The sequence below is a fragment of the Dermacentor andersoni genome, chromosome 6 (assembly GCF_023375885.2).
Source record: "Dermacentor andersoni chromosome 6, qqDerAnde1_hic_scaffold, whole genome shotgun sequence".
Taxonomy (NCBI): domain Eukaryota; kingdom Metazoa; phylum Arthropoda; class Arachnida; order Ixodida; family Ixodidae; genus Dermacentor; species Dermacentor andersoni.
In genome coordinates, this window is record NC_092819.1 from 106,013,530 (window position 1) to 106,033,326 (window position 19,797).

General features: G+C 46.1%; 1 protein-coding gene across 1 annotated transcript in view; it reads right to left on the reverse strand.

The window, feature by feature from the left end:
* Window positions 1-857: 857 nt before the first annotated feature.
* The window catches only part of Dg (Dystroglycan), a 56,402-nt gene continuing 37,462 nt past the window's right edge, over window positions 858-19,797 (reverse strand). Inside the window, exon 4 of the mRNA XM_050171061.3 lies at window positions 858-8,629. Coding sequence (XP_050027018.1) covers window positions 5,859-8,629 — 2,771 coding nt within the window. The 3' untranslated portion in view covers window positions 858-5,858. The remainder of the gene's footprint in view (window positions 8,630-19,797) is intronic.

Genomic DNA, 19,797 nt, shown 5'->3' on the forward strand with positions numbered 1-19,797 from the left:
CGAGTGCTATTCAGGGTTGACGCCGTTGTGCTTCATACGGTCGGCTTGGAAACCTGCAAAACTTTGTTCCTCGTGAGTTGGTGTACGTGCTTTGCAGCCCACTATTCAACAGCTCGGGTTGCACCTCGGCATTGCTCAAAAAAGGCAACAGCTACGCGCGAAACAGTGCACAGACAGGCTTTCCGAACGCAAGCGGGCCGGTCGTATCCTGCCGGTTACGCGCTCGCCGCCGCGAGGGGCGCCCTAGTAGGCGCGGGAACTACGTTCGCAACCTGCCTATGGCATCCACCGATACTACATATGAAAACAAAGCGCTGCATGAGCGGAGGTATGCCTGTGGCAGCTGCTGTGAATCGCACTCACGCACTGCCTCTCGCGATCTCCCGACTAGCGAGGCAGTCGCACCACACTTCGCTCCATTTGCAATTTGCCGCACGAGACAGATTGTTCGCGCAAGTCAATATATCGCGAAATCAAAACACGCATCGAGCTGCACTCAAACTTCACATGAGGGAGTATAGTAATCGTCGGTGAATTCTTTAATGACCTTGCTGTTTCCAATTTTGCATGCTTCAGGAACTTGTACATATAAACTTACTCTGAGTAGATATCCTTCTTGAGCCCTTCACCAGCATAAGACTTGAAATGGCAGGTTCAGAGACTGACGAGGTAAACTTTCTCCTAAACAAACTCATTTTTGTAATATTGGCGCAACACAGTCGTAGAACGAGCCCAAATTCGTAAATTTTATGGCACATTCGGGAGAGGTATGTAGTTTTCTTGCTTGTTTGTGCTTGGAGGTGCTGGGACAGCGCATTTCACTTGTGGCAGTGCCACATATGCAGCAATGATTCAGCTTTCAAAAGTCAACACATTTATTGACGTGAAACTCCATGAGTTACAATATACTGACTTAGGATGATTGTAAGCCGCCCATGCCAATACACAGCTCCTGCTGCCAGCATGCCAAAGCACGGGCAGCCACATGTTGCACAACAAAGTAAAGACAAATAATTCAGTGCACATCAGGAGGCAGTGCTTGTTCTTTGGCAATTCTGTACTGCCAGGCTTTCTGATAGCAGGCATTCCCATGCGTTCCCATGCGTTCCCATACACTTCATCCATCCACACATATGTAAATAGAACAACAAGCCCACTGGAGAACACAACCTAAACCCAATGCACTAGCAACCAAACCGTATAAAAAAGCACTGCCTAGGCTTCAAGATGCATACAAATAAAGAACAGCAAAATGCAGACAAGCGACAATGTCCTTCTGCTACAAGCCAAATCTCACAGTGACAAACTTCCACTTTTTTTTTTTGCACCAGTGGCCCCATTGCCAATGGTGACTTATGGCATGAGCAGAGAGAAGCACTCGCACATTCATGAACTTAGGTGGTGATGAACAGCACTGGGGTTGTATTCTGGATCGATCTTGTTTAGGGACATCACTTTGAGCATTGCGCTGAGTGGCTAAACAAGTGGGTGTTCTGTCGAGTGCCTTCATCGTCATCCCTTTGCGAATGAGTGATGGCCAGCCACGCTGCATGTAGCAGAAACTAGATCGGAGCAGGCAACGGTGGTGGCACTGGCTACCACTCAATTGCAAAGAAATAACAATAACACCAAACACAGCAGTGGCCATAAGACCCTTCCCTTGAGTGAGGCATCATATCAGACATTATATCTTGCAAAAGTGAGGACATGCCTGCAATGGACCAATCTATAAGAAGGCCAAGGCTTTCTGTACATTCAGTGCAGCTCAACGCAACATAAAGCTCACGTGCAGCCTGAAGTTGGGAGACTTGCAACCAAATGCTTAAATTCTGCCGCATGAGTAAGCCCTTTTGCAGATTGCAATTCATGCGCCTCAATCAGTAACAAGGTGCATGGGGGATACTGCTTGAAGTAACTTAGCCGGCTTAGTTTGTCACTGGGCACCACGTTTTCTCGCCGTTTCCTTTCCATTCTTTCACCTTCATGAACTGTTGCAGGCACTGAGGCCAGGAACTAAATATGCAATGTCAGTGTTAATAGCGGAATGACTTAGCTGCTCTACCGTTATGGCTGGTCCACTTAACATGTGGCAGCTGTGAACATTCCTGGATAAAAGTACTTAAAACCGGGATTTAACTTGTACAACGATTCGATAAAATGAAAAAGATATAGCTACTGCAGAAGAGAGGTTAGAAAATGTCACGGCTAATGATCACTGGGGTTAGGATACTCTGTGCTAAGGCATGAAGTCATTAACAGGGTGTTGTGTCACAGCCATTTGACAGCACAATCTGCCGCCAATGGGGGTCTCGTAAAATGCCATACATCAGCCATTGCTGAAGGTTCCCTGCAAGTATGCGTGGCAGCAGTGAGGAGCAACGCCCTCTATGAGCCCCAATCGGTGACTGACATTACGTGGCATGTGATGCAACAATTTGAACAGTACACTTTTAAAAGTCACCAAATACTGTAGTATGTTACAATAGCGAACGCGACGATATAACAGTGGTTCCAGACTTGCTAGACATTTGTTGTTAGTGAGCAAAAGTGCTTCCAGGCGCTCGTAAAAAGCTGGTTAATGTGTAGGCTTATGCTGCACTACACAGGCATACTGACATAAAAAAAGCACGAAGGGCCCTGCCCATGTACTAATTGAGGACAAACATATGTATACATAATATATATATATAGTATATATATTAACGATGAACACAACTAAACTCCCTGATGCATCAGCACCTGGTCCACACAATGCATGAAGCACAATAAAAACTTGTGCAAAGATTCACGAGGCTGCCATGTCATTCAAGCGTCACAAAAAGATGAGCAAAATCAGACAAATGGAGCCTTTTCATAACAGTAAAGCTAGCTTTCCAGCGAGGCAGTCTGCCAAGCTAATGGCAACATAGTCATTTTTGCAAGCACCACAAACGAGCAGCTCACTTGTCTTATGACAAGAAAAATGCAGACGTGGCTCTCAGGATAAAACCCTGCGTCTTCAATCGAACTATGACTGGTGCCGCCGCTGCTTGGACAAATGTGCAATGCCAAGAAGCTTATTTGCAAATTACGAAAAGGGGCAATTAAAAATGTGCTACAATGTGCATAGTATTTGCAGTCGGACATAAGAAATCAATTGATCATTTTCTCTCCTATAGGGGGTAGGCACATGGCATCGTTCGCCAGGAGTACTAGAGATGTTTGTGGCGGCCACCATAACTTCGGTCACAAGTTTGCGCTGCCTATGTGAGCAGGCCTGTGTATCCAAGCAGCTACCAATATGCACAAATCCACCCATGTCCTTTTCGAAGAGTCTTTCCAGCTTGGCTATGGAGTGGTACGTCATACGTCGACAATGTGCTTAGGCACGCACATGCGTCAGTTAAGTGAACCAGCAAAATCACGCTACGGAAAGAAAGTGCACTTCTGCGACTGTGTTGACCCGCTCGAACTCAAGATGAGCTTCAGCACGATGCTGGACTACTGCCTTGCGTGGATCAGATAGACATCAAGGTTTACCTTGTGGATGCAACGAGCTTTGTGACTCGCAGGCAACAGAAAGCCTACAAGTCGATGGAAGGCCACAATTTTCTGACAAACGGCTCGATGCAGCAGCCGTGCGTCAAAGTGGCTGCAGACAGCATGGTCATTGTTGGAAAGCTAAGAAGACTTCCTCTTTTCTTTATTTCGATGCCATTTCTTGGGCAAAAGACTGTGCGAGCCCCGTGTGGATTGCACCCCAACAGTTATCAAATGCCTTGACTATAGGGAAGGGGTCCAGTTGCCTGGGGCTGTTTATAAATGGTGTTTTTGTGTACATGAACAGGCGCATCGGGCTACGCGCGAGTTCAGCAGAGCAATGCTAGTTTTTAGAGCTACTATCAGAGATGCTCCTTGCTTTCATGAGAAACAAGTGTGTTTTATTTGTAACTTCCCACCAGAGTAACATTATCGCCTTCATTACAGATTTTACTGCATGTTGTCCAGTTGCATCGTGTAAGGTAGTGTTAACGTTACTTCATCTAAAAAGGAAACGCCAAGAACTAAACACTGGATTCCACAGCCTTCGTAATTGTTATGTTGCGTCCATTCTGTCAGTCTTGCCAAAATAATTTTTTTTCGCCCTCCCAGGTTCCTCCTTCACAATCATGCAATGAAAAGCTACTCACACCACGGCTTCTCATAAAAGAAGATGGTGAGGTGCTGGCTGCACACTGCACCTGCAAGGCCGGCCTTGGAGAGGCATGCTTGCACATAGCATCTGTGCTTTTTTTACACTGAGGCTGTAGTGAAGAAGAGAGATAACCAGGTATCGAGAAGAACCCAACCTGGGGAACATCCCTATCACCGGTCTTCTTTCTTGTGTGATTGCTAAAGCCAAACACATTACAGCTCATCATGACACCGGAGCTCAGTTGACGCACGGCCGTGGCGCGTAGTCTGTCCGGACAAGAAAACACTGTATGTAGACACGTTCAGTAAACAAGTACCAACAGCACTGCATACGAAACACTGAAACGTCCGTGCTTATATATCAGTGACTGGTTAAGTCCACAAGGCGATCAGCGTGTCCAGAAATAGGGATCAGATGTTTGCGCGAGAAAGACCACTGGTATTTTTCCGACGCTCCGTGACTGATGTGACCAAAAACATGGTGTGGCTGCCCCGGCGACGCTGTCACCGCCTCGCGGATCAAGCTCAATGCATACCCCCTATAGAGACATAAGTTGGCCTTTTGACTTAACAGTGTGTCTTCCCAAAAAAAGTTTACACAAGAAAGCAATAGGCACGAGAAATGCCTACGTCACTCTCTAAGAACAAATGTAATCAAAAGTGTCCTTACACGAGGGAGCCTGCCAACGACACTGAGCGCTTCAGTGCCCAGAGCACACTCTTCCACTGAAGCACAATTCACACCGAGACAGACAGAAAATATGAATTGAACACCTGTTACATGTCCTTGTTCAGGTGACAAGTCTTTCTTTTTCTGCAGAAGTCACCTTTGCCTTCCAAAGAAGAGGAGCAGAGGAAGAACGGCGACAGGAGAATGCACTTGAAGGCTCCGCGAGATGCCACTCACTGGCATAACCTGGTTGATGGCCACGTGTACGAACAACACACCTTGCAGGGCAAAACAAAAACCAGGGAGCAAGAACACCACATGGGAGAATAGGACAACAGGGCCAGAGTTGCCAGGGACAGAGCTCGGCAAGTGTATTTTTGTTTCTATCGCCTTGCTCTTGTGATTCCCTGTAAAGCACGGCAGAGGACACACTTTCACGACCGGCTGTGCTCCTGTTTCAGCTTAGCTAGGACTGCAGCAGCCGTTGAGAAAACAACCACAATAAACTGCTTTCACTAAAACACTTTAGATATGTTACTTCTTAAGCTGCCTGTGCTGTCAACTTTACAGCCCTTGTGCATTATTTTGATGGCAATGAAGACATTCCCTTAGCTATCAGCTGAGTTTCACATTCTCTGCACTTGTGCATCTGCAAGTTTTTCATGACAAAATGCCAGCCTCCTCTTGCAGGATGTCAGTCGCATCTGTGCTGGACCTTTGCAACCAGCTATGCTCCCATCTCAGCTCGTCTTTGACAGTACTGGCCATCAAGCAGAAGTTCACACCATTGGTGCAGCCTTCCGTCTATGGCATTCTTGCAATCTTTTGCTATCCGCCAACAAAGACAAGCAAGTAAATCCTATTCTATCTGCTTGGCTTCACGTCTTGTAAATGCACGCACGCAGGGAGTTCATGCATTAAACTGACGGCCACCTCTCGCACTTCTGCCTCAGTCTAACATAAGCTGGACAGGAGTACAGGCTCAGTCACACCGTGAGAAAGAGGTAGTCTAGTACTAAGGAGGGACATACGGTGGCGGCTGCCGGTAGGTCGGTGCAGCCTTGGGTCGACGGTCAGCTCGACCTGATGCAAATGGTGGCGTTGGATGCTGGTAAGGTGCGGCACTGTCTGCAACGTCGACTCCCCGAGGAGTAACGGCACGACGTCCCGTCTGTGGCGTGGCCCCACGTGGGTACTCCGGTGGCGGAAGAGGCGGTCGCTCTTCTTTCATTATAACTGGTGGTTTGGCTGGATCTGGCTTGTCTTCCAGTTCATCGGCAAATATGATAGGGATGCCTTTGTTGATGAATGTACTGCCATCTTGCATGCTGAGCTTCCCCTTGCGCTTCTTGCGGTACAGAAGGCAGGCGATGAGGGCAGCCAGCAGAAGCATTGCTGCAATCACAGCTGCCGGAATAATGGTGGTTATGTACACATCATCGTCATCAGCGGGTGGAATCGTTTCGCCGGGAGGTGGTGCTGTGGGCGCTGCGGCTGTTCCCACTCCCACGCCGATAGTGGGTGGAAGGCCTTTGTCCATGCACAGTCCCAGAGGCATGGTATCTGCCTTAAGAACATGGAACTCTGGGCGCATTTCTTCTATGAGCCGCTGTGTTAGCGTCTGGTTGTCATGTACCAGACGTCTCATGAGCTGAAGGATAGTTTCTGTTGGGCACGGTTCATAACGAAGTGTGTTATTGGTCCAGGCATAAACAACTGAGCCTTGACTAATGGTGTTGACTGTGATGAACCTAGGGTCGGGATCGCCATACAGCTGTGCCAACTTCCAGGCAACTAAGACCTTGCGACTGATGTTGCGACTGAATGCTTCAAAGTCCTCTTTTAAGTGCAGGCTGAACTCAACAGCCCACTTCATTTGCGCGCGAGGCTGCACCAGAACAACAAAGACATCTGTGACTGTTGAACCGGCGCTGTCTTGGGCAACCATTTGGAACTCGTGCCTGGGAATGTCGACGTCCAAAGGCAAGCCATACAGTTCCTGTGTTCGTGGGTTGAACTGTATCCATGAAGACTGGGGCAGTTGAAGACCATCAGCAGAAAGGAAATTCAGTGCCAAATACCGAGTGGTGCCATCTTCATAGTCATAAAAGGTGTCATCAGGAATGATAAAACGCAGGATTTCTCCAACAGTGGCATTAATCTGGCCAATAGGGTTGCGCTTAGTGGGCGCTTCATTGTGGAGAGGAGGCGGTGCCGACGCCGGTGTCTGGCAGACACCAGAGTACTCTACATGTACAGACTGGAGTTTGAGGTTGCCTAGAGCTTTCTTGAAGGCTGGTGTTGGCCCTCCAGAACTGTCAAGCATTCGATCATACAGTGCTTCCAGCTGTTCTCTTGGGCAAGGGTGCTTGGGCAGCGAATCATTGGTCCATGCAAGTGTGAAAGGATCGCTAGTTGCCGCCTGCACGGTAATCTGTGATTCATCAGGGTCACCAAAGAACTTTGCGAGTCGACGCACAGCGGCAATCTGCCAGTCCAGACTGTTGACATACTCCCAGCGCTTTGGTTTAAGAGTGGCATTGAACTTATGGTGGACTGCTCGTGCACTGGTGTGCTGCCATACATTGATCTCAACCAGGTCGTGCACGGTGTCCCCTTCAGCATCCATGGCCTCCAGGCGGAAGTAGTACTTGCCAATGTTGTCATCCAGAGGCAAAGCTGACAGCATCTGCTTCTCAGGGTCAAACTGGATCCACGAGCGGGCTTCAATGGCCGTACCTGCCGAGGTAACAAACATGAGCTTCAAGTTGCGTGTGTCACCATCCTCCGCGTCATGGAAGGCATCTTTTGGGATCTCGTAGCTCCACACCTTGCCTGCTGTCACAACCAGCTTCTGGAGACGCTTGTTCAACGTGGGCCGTGAGTTGCCGGGCTTCCTCACGGTCACGGACGGCTGAATTGGTGGGCTCAGCGATGGCTCAGGCAGCCGGCTCGTGGGCTCCGTAATGCCCGGCCCGAAGGTTGGCGTTGCCTCCAGCACACCACTTGCCTCCCAGCCAGTGACGGTGCGCGTTGGCCGAATTGGTGGTAGTAGCGGAGTGTGTCCTGGGGGTAGTGCTGTGGGCAGAGCCACCACGGAGAGCGTGGGCGATGGGGCAATGACCCCATGCCTAGCATGGTCACCGTGGTGGTGCCGGTGGGCATGGGAAGAAGGTCCATTCATCACAGGTGACGCCATAGTGGGCACAATGCGCGTTTCAGGCGTTGCCACAGGCTGTTCGCTCACTTCCATGCTGCTGCTGCTGACCAGGGTAGGAAGCACGGCTGGAAGGACAGGAGTGCCTGCAACGTGATTGCTGTGGGCCCGCGTCTGTCGTGCCTGCACGCTTGACACATGCCAGCCGACAACTGGGTGTCCAAGGATTTTTGCAAGTGTCCCATCTCTCGCTGCAGCCTCCAGTCGGGCCAGGGCAGCTGCATGGGCTGCTTCGACATCACTACTGCAACCCACGCGCCACCGTAGTCTAAGACCCTGCGTATGGCGCAGTCGGCTGTCACCGGCTCCGGCCAGAAGAGCTGCTTCATCGTAAGCTGTCTCGCCGGGAGCCATCGGGGAGAGGGTTACTTCGTTGGTAGAAAAGCCAAGAAACCGAGCCAAGCCAGATAGCAGCTGAGCTCGTGCCAGTGGACCTGCATGGCTGGCATCAGCATCGACTGTGAGCACTGCCACCGCCACGGGGTCTCCCGGCCCGCAGGGACCTCGCGTAGCAACTCGTTCTTCATCAAGCACTTCGACCGAGAAGACATCCTGGGCTTGCGATTCACCTGCAAACGAAATCACATTGTACAACTTCTATAAGTGAAACCAAGCAAAAGGCACATGAAAAGCAAACAAAAATAGGGATCCAGTATGCAATGGAAATTGGCATTCTAAGTTGACTGCACAGGAAGCAAGCAAGTGCACAGGAATGCTCACCAGCAAATGCTGAAGCTGCCAAGGCACAGAAACATGCTTCCTTCTGATATGCTAGGTTCATATTTTACTGAGACTTGTGCCTTTTTATGTGATGGTGACAGTTGTTTGCATATTTTTTGCCATGAGCAATCTGAAAATAATCCACGACTATGGAGACTTTCGGAAAAGTAGGTGTCACAGAAAATCCACCTTACATATGTGGAACATATCAATACAACACTGCATACTGCATGAGGAGCCTGCTTTTACAGGCCACAAAAGAATAAAAATATTTATATATTACTGCTTCTAAGGCACCTATAAATACAAACAAAATAGACTTCTTAATTTTTAAACATTTCAAATCGTAGAGAGTCGCACGATGTCTCGTAACTTCGTAACTTCTAATAGCAAAGTGTCACAATTTCAAAGAAGAAAAAAAATTGACTTAACCATTTCATACGTGCCGAAATAAAAAAAGATGCAAATGGATCAAATCTTTCATACCGAAAAAGTTACGTGATTTCAAATATGCCAGGTTATTTGTATTCTTGAACAGACTTATTGAGGGCCTCCCGTGGCAGACACTGCAATTCTGTCACATCAGCTGGATCGCTTGAAGCAGGCACCATTTTCAAATCAAACTACGGTTAGCTCATTAACAAAATATTCACAATTACTTTGTCATCATTCACAGTAGGGTACCTGTCCTAACTGAACCTGAACAGCAATGACATAATATCTACCCAACAGAAATCCCTTGCTTAGACTGTGGGGATTGAGGCATGCTCCGGTTCCTTTATGCTGGCATTCACCTGTTCTGTCGTCCCTATGCCTCTCCCTTTCCACTCGCAACGACTGTCGGCAATGGCACTTGCCTTGCTACGGTTGGCGGTAGGTGCGCTCGCATTGCCTCAGCCTAGGGTGCCTCGATACTACGTCTCTTTGTACAGAGTGGTGACACGTCCGCTTGGGCCGCCATATTGTGTTGAAACACGTAAAGGCGCGCTATGATGAACAGCGGAAATTTACGTTGTTCATTCACTAACAAAGTAAAAATTCGTAATTTTCGCAGTTTGAACACTTACGTGCACTACTACATTTACATCTCACCTTGAAAACAGAGGTGGAACGCTTACGTTAAAGCAATACTAGATGAAGTTTCAACCCCAGCAGATAACTAGCCGTTTTCACCGTGCTTTCGCTTTCGCTCACATATTTGTTTCAAAAGCAATGTTGACACATATGGTGTATACTTAAACATCTTCCTTCAAAAAGGTTGATGCAATTTTAGCTAGAACTATAGCTTAGTCATGCCATGAAGAGGTACAGGACAAAACGAGGTGAACAAATGTGGCAGCATTGCCAATAACTGAAAGTACCGCAGTTATCGAGAAACAAATCGTGTGTATGAAAGGTAAGAATGATAAATTGAACGTGACCAAAAACAGTCTTACATGAGCAAAGTGTCAAAAACCAAGCTCAAGGTCACGGTTTCAATCACGGCTGTGGCTCCTGAAATTCAATGAGGGCAAAACTCAAAAACGCTTGTGTACGGAGGCTTAGGTGCACGTTAAAGTGCCCCAGCTGATCAAAAATAATTTCGAAGTCCCCAACTACGCTCAATAATCAGACTGGTTTTGGCAAGCAAAACCACAGAATTCATTATTTTTCTAACTGAAATGCAAAAGGAAGGCACATGGCCTCAAGCGTACGACTTAAAGCACTGATAAATGAACACCATTGTAGCAGGTATCTAGCCTACAGTATAAGAGGAGGATGCATTCAGCTTGTGAAAATTTCCTTCTTGATAGTGTAAGTGTAATGCCTACATGGTTTGCTGAGAAACACATTTGTCTTACGTTTTGTAATCCATAGATGAGCACAGCAATGAGAGAAAGAGCAGCATATAGCGGCACATCTCACCAAACAAAAGGGGAAACTTGTTGCCAATATATATAGCTGTCACTTGAGTAAGACAAGAGGAAGACAGCTTCGAAATAACTGAGGTGTGGTTCAAGGCAGCTCACCAACACGTTCACCTGCCTCAGGATGCCATGCAGATAAGCTTGTGAGCATTGACAAAACAAAGCTCATGATACAAGCTTCTTACAAACATGAAAACTGATCAGTCAAAGATTACACCTGCAGCGGTTTCAGTACTTCATTATTTCATCCCTTCATTACCTCTGACTGGCAAGTATAAATGCTGAGCTGCAACACAAAACTCTCCAAGACCATTTTCCTAACATTTCGGTGCTCAGTGCATGTGATTGCCGGAAATTACACATGGGATTCAAGCAGGTTTTTCGTCGCCTTGATTAGATGACTATGACGGCAAATGGCTAGTGCTTTGGAAAATATCCTGAAGACCGTTTCACACAAAGACACAAATTTAAGCATAATGGCTTCGTAGAACAAGGTTCTTGCTGACTTTCCCTGCTTTCTAGGTTGCAGAGAAACTAAATCATAGGTGTCGGGTTTACATTTAGCTGGTACACAGAGGTGTGCAGCAACCGGGCATGGTGGAGTGTCTTTAAGGGGTGACACTGCTATTGAAATATAATGTTTTTTTTTTCTATCGTTAGTAATGAAATTTGACAGGTTTATTAAAACCATTGTACTGATTTCAAATGTGTAATTAGTTTTGCGGTAGCTCAATTAGTTCCTAGGATAATTAAAATTTCGCTTCCACTGTTTAAGGCCACCATGGAAAAGAAACGACAGAATAAAACGTAATTTTAAGGCACGGTTAGATAGCATACAGAGTAAGGAATGAAGTATATAGCAAGCACTTTTTTTCCCTGACCATTAGTAGATAGTATTTTACAGCCCGTTGAACATAAGACATCAAAATGTAAATACCATGTGGCAGAAGATGTACCAAAATAATTTCCAGAATGAAAACTAAAATATTTGCTTGCTATACTTCAAGGAGTATACTTTAGGCTCCATTCTGCAAAAAAAAAAAAAAAAAAGTCTATCTGTTCTTGGTGTTGATATATCGAGGTCTGAATATTGGATGGAGTCTAAAATTTGCATTTTGAGGAAACCATTTATATTATGGGACATGGCATCCAGAACAAACATATTTGTTATTTGCTCTTGATGCATGAAACTTTTAAGACTTGCAACAAATGTACTGCAACAAGATAGCTAAATGTAAACTATTTTCCTGGATGTTTAAAGAGTACAAGTCAGCATTTGGATGTTTGTGCTTTAGCTGAAGTTATGAAATAATGTTTCATCTTTACAAACGTGAATTCTTGTTGGCGATTTCTACAGGATTTCAAAATATTGCAGTGTCCGCAGAGACTATATCACAGTTTTTCTGCACTCCCTTACTCACAAGCATTCAAGCAAAAGAAAAAAAATGACAAGAATTGATTGAGCAGAAGGGACAGAGTGCCAATCCCAAAATTTCAGACTAAAAACACTACATTTGAGAAAAACAAAAAAACTATAAAATCTGGGAAAATGTCAATTTCAAGCTTCAAAAACTGGGAAATAATAGTTACACACAATATAATTAAAAACCCACAAGAATGCTTCCGCCAATCTTGACATTAGGTGCACGCATAGGTTTGTAACGGGATCTGGAATACACCAACACATACCCTCGCACCTGCAAGAGGCAAGCGACAGGGGCACGGCAATAGGCATCGGCACATCGTCTGCCGTCTCCGAAGTAAAACTACATCTGTGGTATCCAATGTAAAATCAGTGGGTGAACTGTGGGGCTGGTTTTGGTACTGGCAATAAAGTGTCGCCATGACACTGGTAGCAAAAGGAAATTTTAATAATTTTTGCATATGTGGCTTTATCTTTTCAACCTACACAGCAATAAAGCGATGCAATTATGTGCAGAAATAAAATGTGCTTTAGGAGATTTTCTTTTTCGCCATCTTTGATTAGTCGCTCTAATGGTTGCGCCAATGGGTGGCGCATTCGCTCCTATCGCTTCGGCTGCCATTCTCTTCACATGCTCCTGCCTCTTTCTATGCACGTGCACGTTTTTTCTAATGATCTGCACTTACAAATTTTCCTTCTGTGCCTGCAAACGTTATGGCAATGCCTGAAAAACTGAGGACAGGGCACAAGGCAAGCTGCATGGCTGTGTCGTGTGGCGACTTGGGGGGAGAAGGCGGGGTGAAATTTTTCCATTTCCTTGCAGACAAGAGGTAAGCACACTTTTTCTGCGTTTGTTACGAAGAAACAAGCGCTATCCTTATCAAAACAGCTATAGGACGAAACAAATAATCTTCCGCGGTCGTTTTCAAGTGAATGCCCGTTTTGGTTTGGTGCAGAGCATCTTTCTGTGGTGTTGCAAGAAACTGAACCTACTTGTTGACAATTGTACATGGGCCAATTGACGCTAGCTGACGCGCAGACGGAAATTTCACTTCGGTATATGTTAGCGGTTGCTCTTCACTTCTTCCACGAGCAGAAAACTTGCAATTTATATTTGCCGAAGGTATCTGAATGCTTGTTGCACAAACTGGCTATGCTGGAGAGCATTCCAGTGACCAGTTTTTTTAAGGGGGGACACGGGTCTTGAAGACGAAAAAATTACGAAAAAGTCGATTTTTCAATTTTGCTATGATCGCGTTCAGCACATCATTCTGCACCTGCTCACAAAAAATTAGTGCTTAAAAACGCATAGTTTTCCTAAAAAGTAAGCTTTATTATGCGACCGCGCGAGTTTGATGCGCGAGAAACGCCCCAAAGTAGCCAATTTGGCGCCGTTCGTAACTTCACAATCATTCAGCGGAGCCCGGCCATATTGATCTCCTTCGAAAGTGCGTCCTTCGGGCTTTCTTTCCCGCCAAGCGCGAGCATTCAAATCTACGCTGCGCAGGGCTGTCGAACAAGAAAGAAATACGAAATCTTGCTGTCTGATTGGTCCGCAGCCGACATGTGACAAAATGGTGGCTTGTCATTGGCTGTTAGCAGTTTCGATGGCGCCTTGGGCGCCTGGCACAAGCAAGGTGTCGCCATCTTGTCATAGACTGTCATCGAACACCGGCGAGCACTATGCCTAATGACTATCGGAAGTTCCGCACCGTGTACAAGTTCGGCAAAAAACGACGAAAATGGGCCGCGAAGATGAGAGTTGTACCGCTGCCGTCGATGGAGACGATAGCGAGCGTCGAAACAGCAGAAGAGAGCTCGACATCGACAAAATGCGTGCCGGCAGCCGACGCGGACGCCTTGGATGCTGCCCCGACAGTTGTGATAACGGCCTCGGCAGAGAGTTCGACATCGACGGAAGGCGCGCCGGCAGCCGGCGAGGACGCCTTTGATGTTGCCCCGACAGTTGCGATAACGGCCTCAGCAGAGAGTTTGACAACGACGGAAGGCGCGCTGGCAAACGACGCGGACGCCATGGACGTTGTCCCGGCAGTTGCGATAGCGGCCCCGCAGGACAACGGAGCCGTGCGGCCCCAACGCACAAGGCTTGATTCAACTTTTTTGACGAGTGCAGATTGTGCCGTCCGGGAGCAGCGAGCACAGCAGAGAATTTCTGAACTCACGTCGGTTTCGGCGACAGAACGAAAAACGAAGTGCCTCGCGAGTGAGTGCAGTGCCGAGAGTTCTCCCACGACGTATACGATTGTCGACATGGACGCTGTGAACATCTTGTTGGAAGTTGCTGTTTGCCGAGTGTGCGGTGGAGCACTGACTATTGAAAGGGACACGCGTGAGTACGGCATAGCCGTGAAACTGAAAGTGTTGTGCAGCAATTGTGGGGAACTTCGTTGGCAGTGGAGCTCGCGACGAATTGCAGGATCGGCGAACTGCAATCCATTCGAAATAAATCTTCTTGCGGCGCGTGCTGTGCAGAGCACGGGAAACGGGCAAAGTGCCCTAAATGATATTTTTTCCGCAATAGGAGTGTCCCACAGAGGTATGCATAACAAGACATACCAGCATTATTTGAAAAGCAAGCTGAACCCAGCAGCAACCAGAGCATGCACAGAGAACTTGGAAAAGTGTGCCGCTGCCGCAAAAGAGCTTTACAAAGAGCTAAATTTTGGAAACCCGGGCAACATTGCCGTTTGTTTTGACGGCACATGGCACACCAGAGGCCACACATCTCGCATTGGGGTGGCCACTGTAGTTGAGCTGTTCTCGGGGTATGTGCTTGATTATGTGGTCCTCTCCAATTTCTGCCTCGGCTGCGAGTGTGGACCAAAACCAGACAGCCCAGGTTATGCTGAATGGAAGGCAAAACATTCTTGCCAAAAAAACACAAGCTGCAAGGCAGGCCAAATGGAAGTTGAGGCAGCGAAGATACTGTTTCAACGTTCACTCACACTACATGGCCTCAGGTATACCACCATGCTCTTTGATGGGGACAGCAGGTCCTTTAATGCTATTGAAGAAGCCAAAGTTTACGGCTTTATTGCAGTTAAAAAGGAAGACTGCACAAATCATGTGCAGAAGCGCATGGGCATGGCACTTCGTAACCTTGTGCAAAAGCACAAGTCTGATGAACCTGGACAGCGCATTAGTGGCAAAGGACGGCTGACCGGAGACCTGATCACAAAGATCTCCAGCTATTATGGATGGGCGATCAAGTCTTTTGCTGGAGATGTTGAAAAAATGCACAACGCTGTATGGGCCACATTCTATCACATTACATCGACGGATGAGCGGCCCAATCACAACTTCTGCCCGCATGGTCCGAACTCGTGGTGCAAGTATAACTCTGTCATGGCAAAAAATGAGCCACCACCAAAAAGCAGGTACAACCTGCCAGAAGTGGTTACCAATGCACTGCGTCCAGTCTTTGAGCGCCTGGCTGATAAAAAACTGCTACAACGGTGCCAGCGAGGGCAGACGCAGAATGCCAATGAGGCACTGCACTCTGTGATTTGGAGCCTTGCTCCTAAAGACAAAAATTGTTCATTATTTGCAGTTGAGGCAGCAGTTGCAGAGGCAGTGATGCGCTTCAACCTTGGCACCCATGAGGCCAGCTCAAGCATATTGAGAGAGCTGCAATTAGAACAGACCTCTAAAGGTAGTAGGAGGGCCAGTGAAAAGGACTGTTGTCGCATTGCTAGTGCAGAGAGAAAGCGAGCGTCCTCGGCAGCTTTTCAAGCAGCTGCGAAACGGAGTCAGCGAGGAAAGCTCCATCCTGATTATTCCCTTGGAGCCTTTTGAGCCATTGGCTATGCCAATTTCATGCATGCAGTAGAATAAAATGCTTTTTTCACATGGTGATTAGTTTTTTCCACTTTTCTCAATACACATTTTCTTGGTAATCAGCAATTTTGTGGGAGGCATAGCTTCTCTCCTAATCATCCGATTTGAATAATCTTTGCTTTGTCTAATAGCTAGGCACCCAAGGAGTGCAGCTAGTCTATAATACTATATTTCTGCACCTTGAAACATACTGAAATTTTGAGGAAGCCAAAACAAAAAAAAGTTCACATTTCAATTTACAATTTTGAACTTTTGTAACTTTGGATATAATAGAGGTAGAAACATGAGACATATCTGGCTGCACTCCTTGAACATTCAGGGATATGTTCACAACACTTTTACCTTTCTTACTGCAAAACATTTTCCGCAAGTCATCCCGAAATGTGGAAACAGGAAAAATAGTATAAAATATTTTTCTAATTATGTAGAGAAGAACCAATTGCGTATTTGCATAGAGCACATTAAATTACATATTGCCTACAAATTTCATTCCTCTAGCAGCAATATTAACATTGGTGTTGCTCAAGACCCAGGTCCCCCCTTAAGACATTGCCACCTTTGAATGTTCATGAACACGATAGAAACCAAAAAAGAGTCAACTACTTTGCAGTCACTGTTTGCATTTTGAACCACAAGGTCGAGTTACCTGCGCAACGAACAAAATGCACTTCACTCTTCGACCTATGCCTAGAAGTAAAGAATTTTTCTGTCGCTTCTTCCTACTTTCAAGTTTCGTTTCGCTTTCAGGTGTTCTTTAATCATGTCCACGCGGTACTTTGCCCATTTTTCAGATGTGACCTATGGTGAAATTACACTAAATGGGGAGTCCAGGCAGGGCTGACGTGGGAGCAGATGCACAACTGCTACCACTTCTGCTCGGATCACTTCAAAGAAAGGGAACATGCCGACCCGGCCAAAACAAGACTGTTTTGGTCGGCTGTTCCGGCTGTCGGAGTGGAAGAGCAGTGCCTGATCGACGAAGGTAAGGAAAACAAGTTATTAGTGGTAGCAAATCTATGCTTCTGTGGTTCATTAATGTTTTGCAAAAACCACTTGACAGGATGTAGCACAAGTGCCATGATCATGGCGAGTGCTGCCTTTTCCACATCGTCTGCTATGGTGCCAGGTGCCATGTGACGTTACGCAGCGAAATTTGCTCCACGTGCACCCAGAAACCACGTGCTTTCCAGTTTCTCTTTATCGCTTGCTCGTCTGCGGTGCGTGATGGTCCCGATTATAGGCTAAACTAAAAAGCCGAACAGTTTTTGCTGACAATGAGCAAATTCACGTTCGTAAAAAGCCACTCCACACTTGGTGCTACAGCATACGATACAGCGAAGCCAGTTCTTGCCGCGCACTGCCATGTTCTGCTTAAGTTTTGTTTACTGCTTTATAGCACATTCATCCGGAGCAAAAATTACTATGCTCAGTTGCCCTGCAGCTTTAAATTAAACTAGTGGAAGTTAGCTTTCTTCTTTTGGGTATTTTGCTGAAAAATGAAGCCAAAGTAAATGAAACGGTGAATTACCCAATCGTTAACAAGATTAATCAAACACTTTTATAGATCAAGAAAACTAGCTCTAAAAAAATTGATGCCTAGTATTCCCAGCCAGTTATTGAGAACCCAGCAATGCTTAACATGTTACGTGAATATATAGCAGCACTAAAACTTGTAACTTTGCTTATTCAATGTTGGAGGCATATTTCTACTTGAAATCCTGCAACCAAATATGACCAGAACTGACCTGCATAGATTGAAAGTACTATTTTACAAAAACAGTTCTGTTTTTTTGTCGCAGATACACTAGAAATGCAATAATGAACAGGTTTTTCATGTTGTGTTTCCATAAATGTGAAGCGATGTCATATGGCAGGCATTTGTTGCCAATAGAATTTACAATGGAACACGACACTCAAGCATAGACAGGACGCTGCGCTTGTCCTGTGTGCCTTGTGTAGTGTTCCTTTACTCCAGAATGTGCAACATTGGTAAAAATTTGCTAACTAGCCCAACAAGATGTTCTAATGATGTATCTGTCTTTACAGGTTCTATACTGCTGCAGCGAGGCTGAAAGCAGGAAATGTACTCAGCAGAGACCGCAGGGGTCATCAGCCGACTGAGGAATGATACACAAAGGTATCAAAAGTCAATGAACTTGAAGAGCTGCCGAAAAATTCCTCTTGGCTGCTCGCAGAATCCTAAAATTCAGTTTGCGGAAAGCCCTTGTCTCAAGAAAAATAAACACAATGGTGCAGCATCTCCAGTTCGACATCCCATGCCCTTTGCCACCAGTGAAAATATTGAGTGCCATTGGAATGCATATCGGACTGGGAGAATATTGGTGTTCTTCAAGCAGAGTGGCAATCTGCTCTTGCCGATAACGAATGGTTGCAGTTTGCGCGAGCCACCCATGCGCGCAGCGAGCAAAACTGAGATGTTCATTTTTCCTCCATGGCATGTACTGCCCTTCAGGTTCAATCACTTGTCTGGCAGCATCTGCCAAAACAGTGCTGTTTCAAGTTGGTCAGCCTTAGATACTTCTGACGGCGCAAGTGATCGCGTCTCCGTTAGGAGGAGCGCACTTACAGGGGCGCAGTGTTCAAGACATATAATGTGGCGGTGAACAGGAGTTCAATGTACGCATAGTACATCGCTATACTTATACATGGAATTCTTAAGGGGATATTAAAACTGATCGATAAAGACAATATTTTGATATATCAGAGTATGATACATCTGGGATCAACTGCACAGCTCAGACTACTTATAACTTAACTACATATAGTGCAGCACCAGATATAATGCAGTTTTTTCGGACTCCTGTTTATCTTCCCATTGAACTCAATGTCAAAGTATACAGCTTGTAGTGGAGTTGCAAGAGACGAAATACCGGTTATAATGTAGTCGCAGTAAAATGCCACAGACAAGTGAGGCAGCGAGTGTGAAAGACAGCTCTTGCTGTGTGGCTCAGAAAAAACTAAGAAAAGGCTATCAGGAAGCGACTGATATTTTTTAAGCCTGTAAACGAGAAATGAATGTCTTAGCACCCTGGCAGACGCAGACCAGGGTACACTGTATGCTAAATCCCTCTAATAAAGTGCGACTGGCACCTGTAATGGAGTATTCTTTCTGCATTTACTTTTTTAGCTGTTTTGATTTCCAAGTCCTGCAGAGCAACGTATTTACTTGAATCTAGGCCGGCCCCAATTCTAAGCCAATCTCCGAAAGTCCAACGTCAGAAAAAAAAAAACTTAACCTTGAATGTACGCCGAACAAAAATGTGAGGACAGCATTCACAAAATCAAAACAGCATTTATTGAAAAATGTCGAGCTCATTCTAAGTCACTATCTTCCTTATCGCTGTCATCTCCTTGTTGCGGCTGGCACATGCAAAAAGCGTGTCCTGCTGCCCCCTCAAAACAAGGACATCTTTCTCATTGATGCCAAAGTCCCACATGCTTTGAACATTTGACGATGCCTCTGTGGCTAGCACAACTTTTTGTTTGAAAGTGGCATTATAGTGGCATTGCCAGTTTGGTGCCATTACGGCACCAAATAATGCAATGTACGGGTAGGGGGGGTCTTTGTCAGGCAGTTGCGTCTGCCTTTAGCCCCTACATCCCAGACAATGATTTGTCTAAATAAAGCATTCATTCATTCATTCATTCATTCATTCATTCATTATGATAACGCCACGCTGCACGCTGATACACAACACAGGTCAAAATGGCGATGTTGCTTGTGTACTTCAGTTGTCTACTGGCGTGGCTAGTAGTAGCTGCGATACTGACTTTTCTAGATGGCGCTAGCTATGCAACATACTTATCA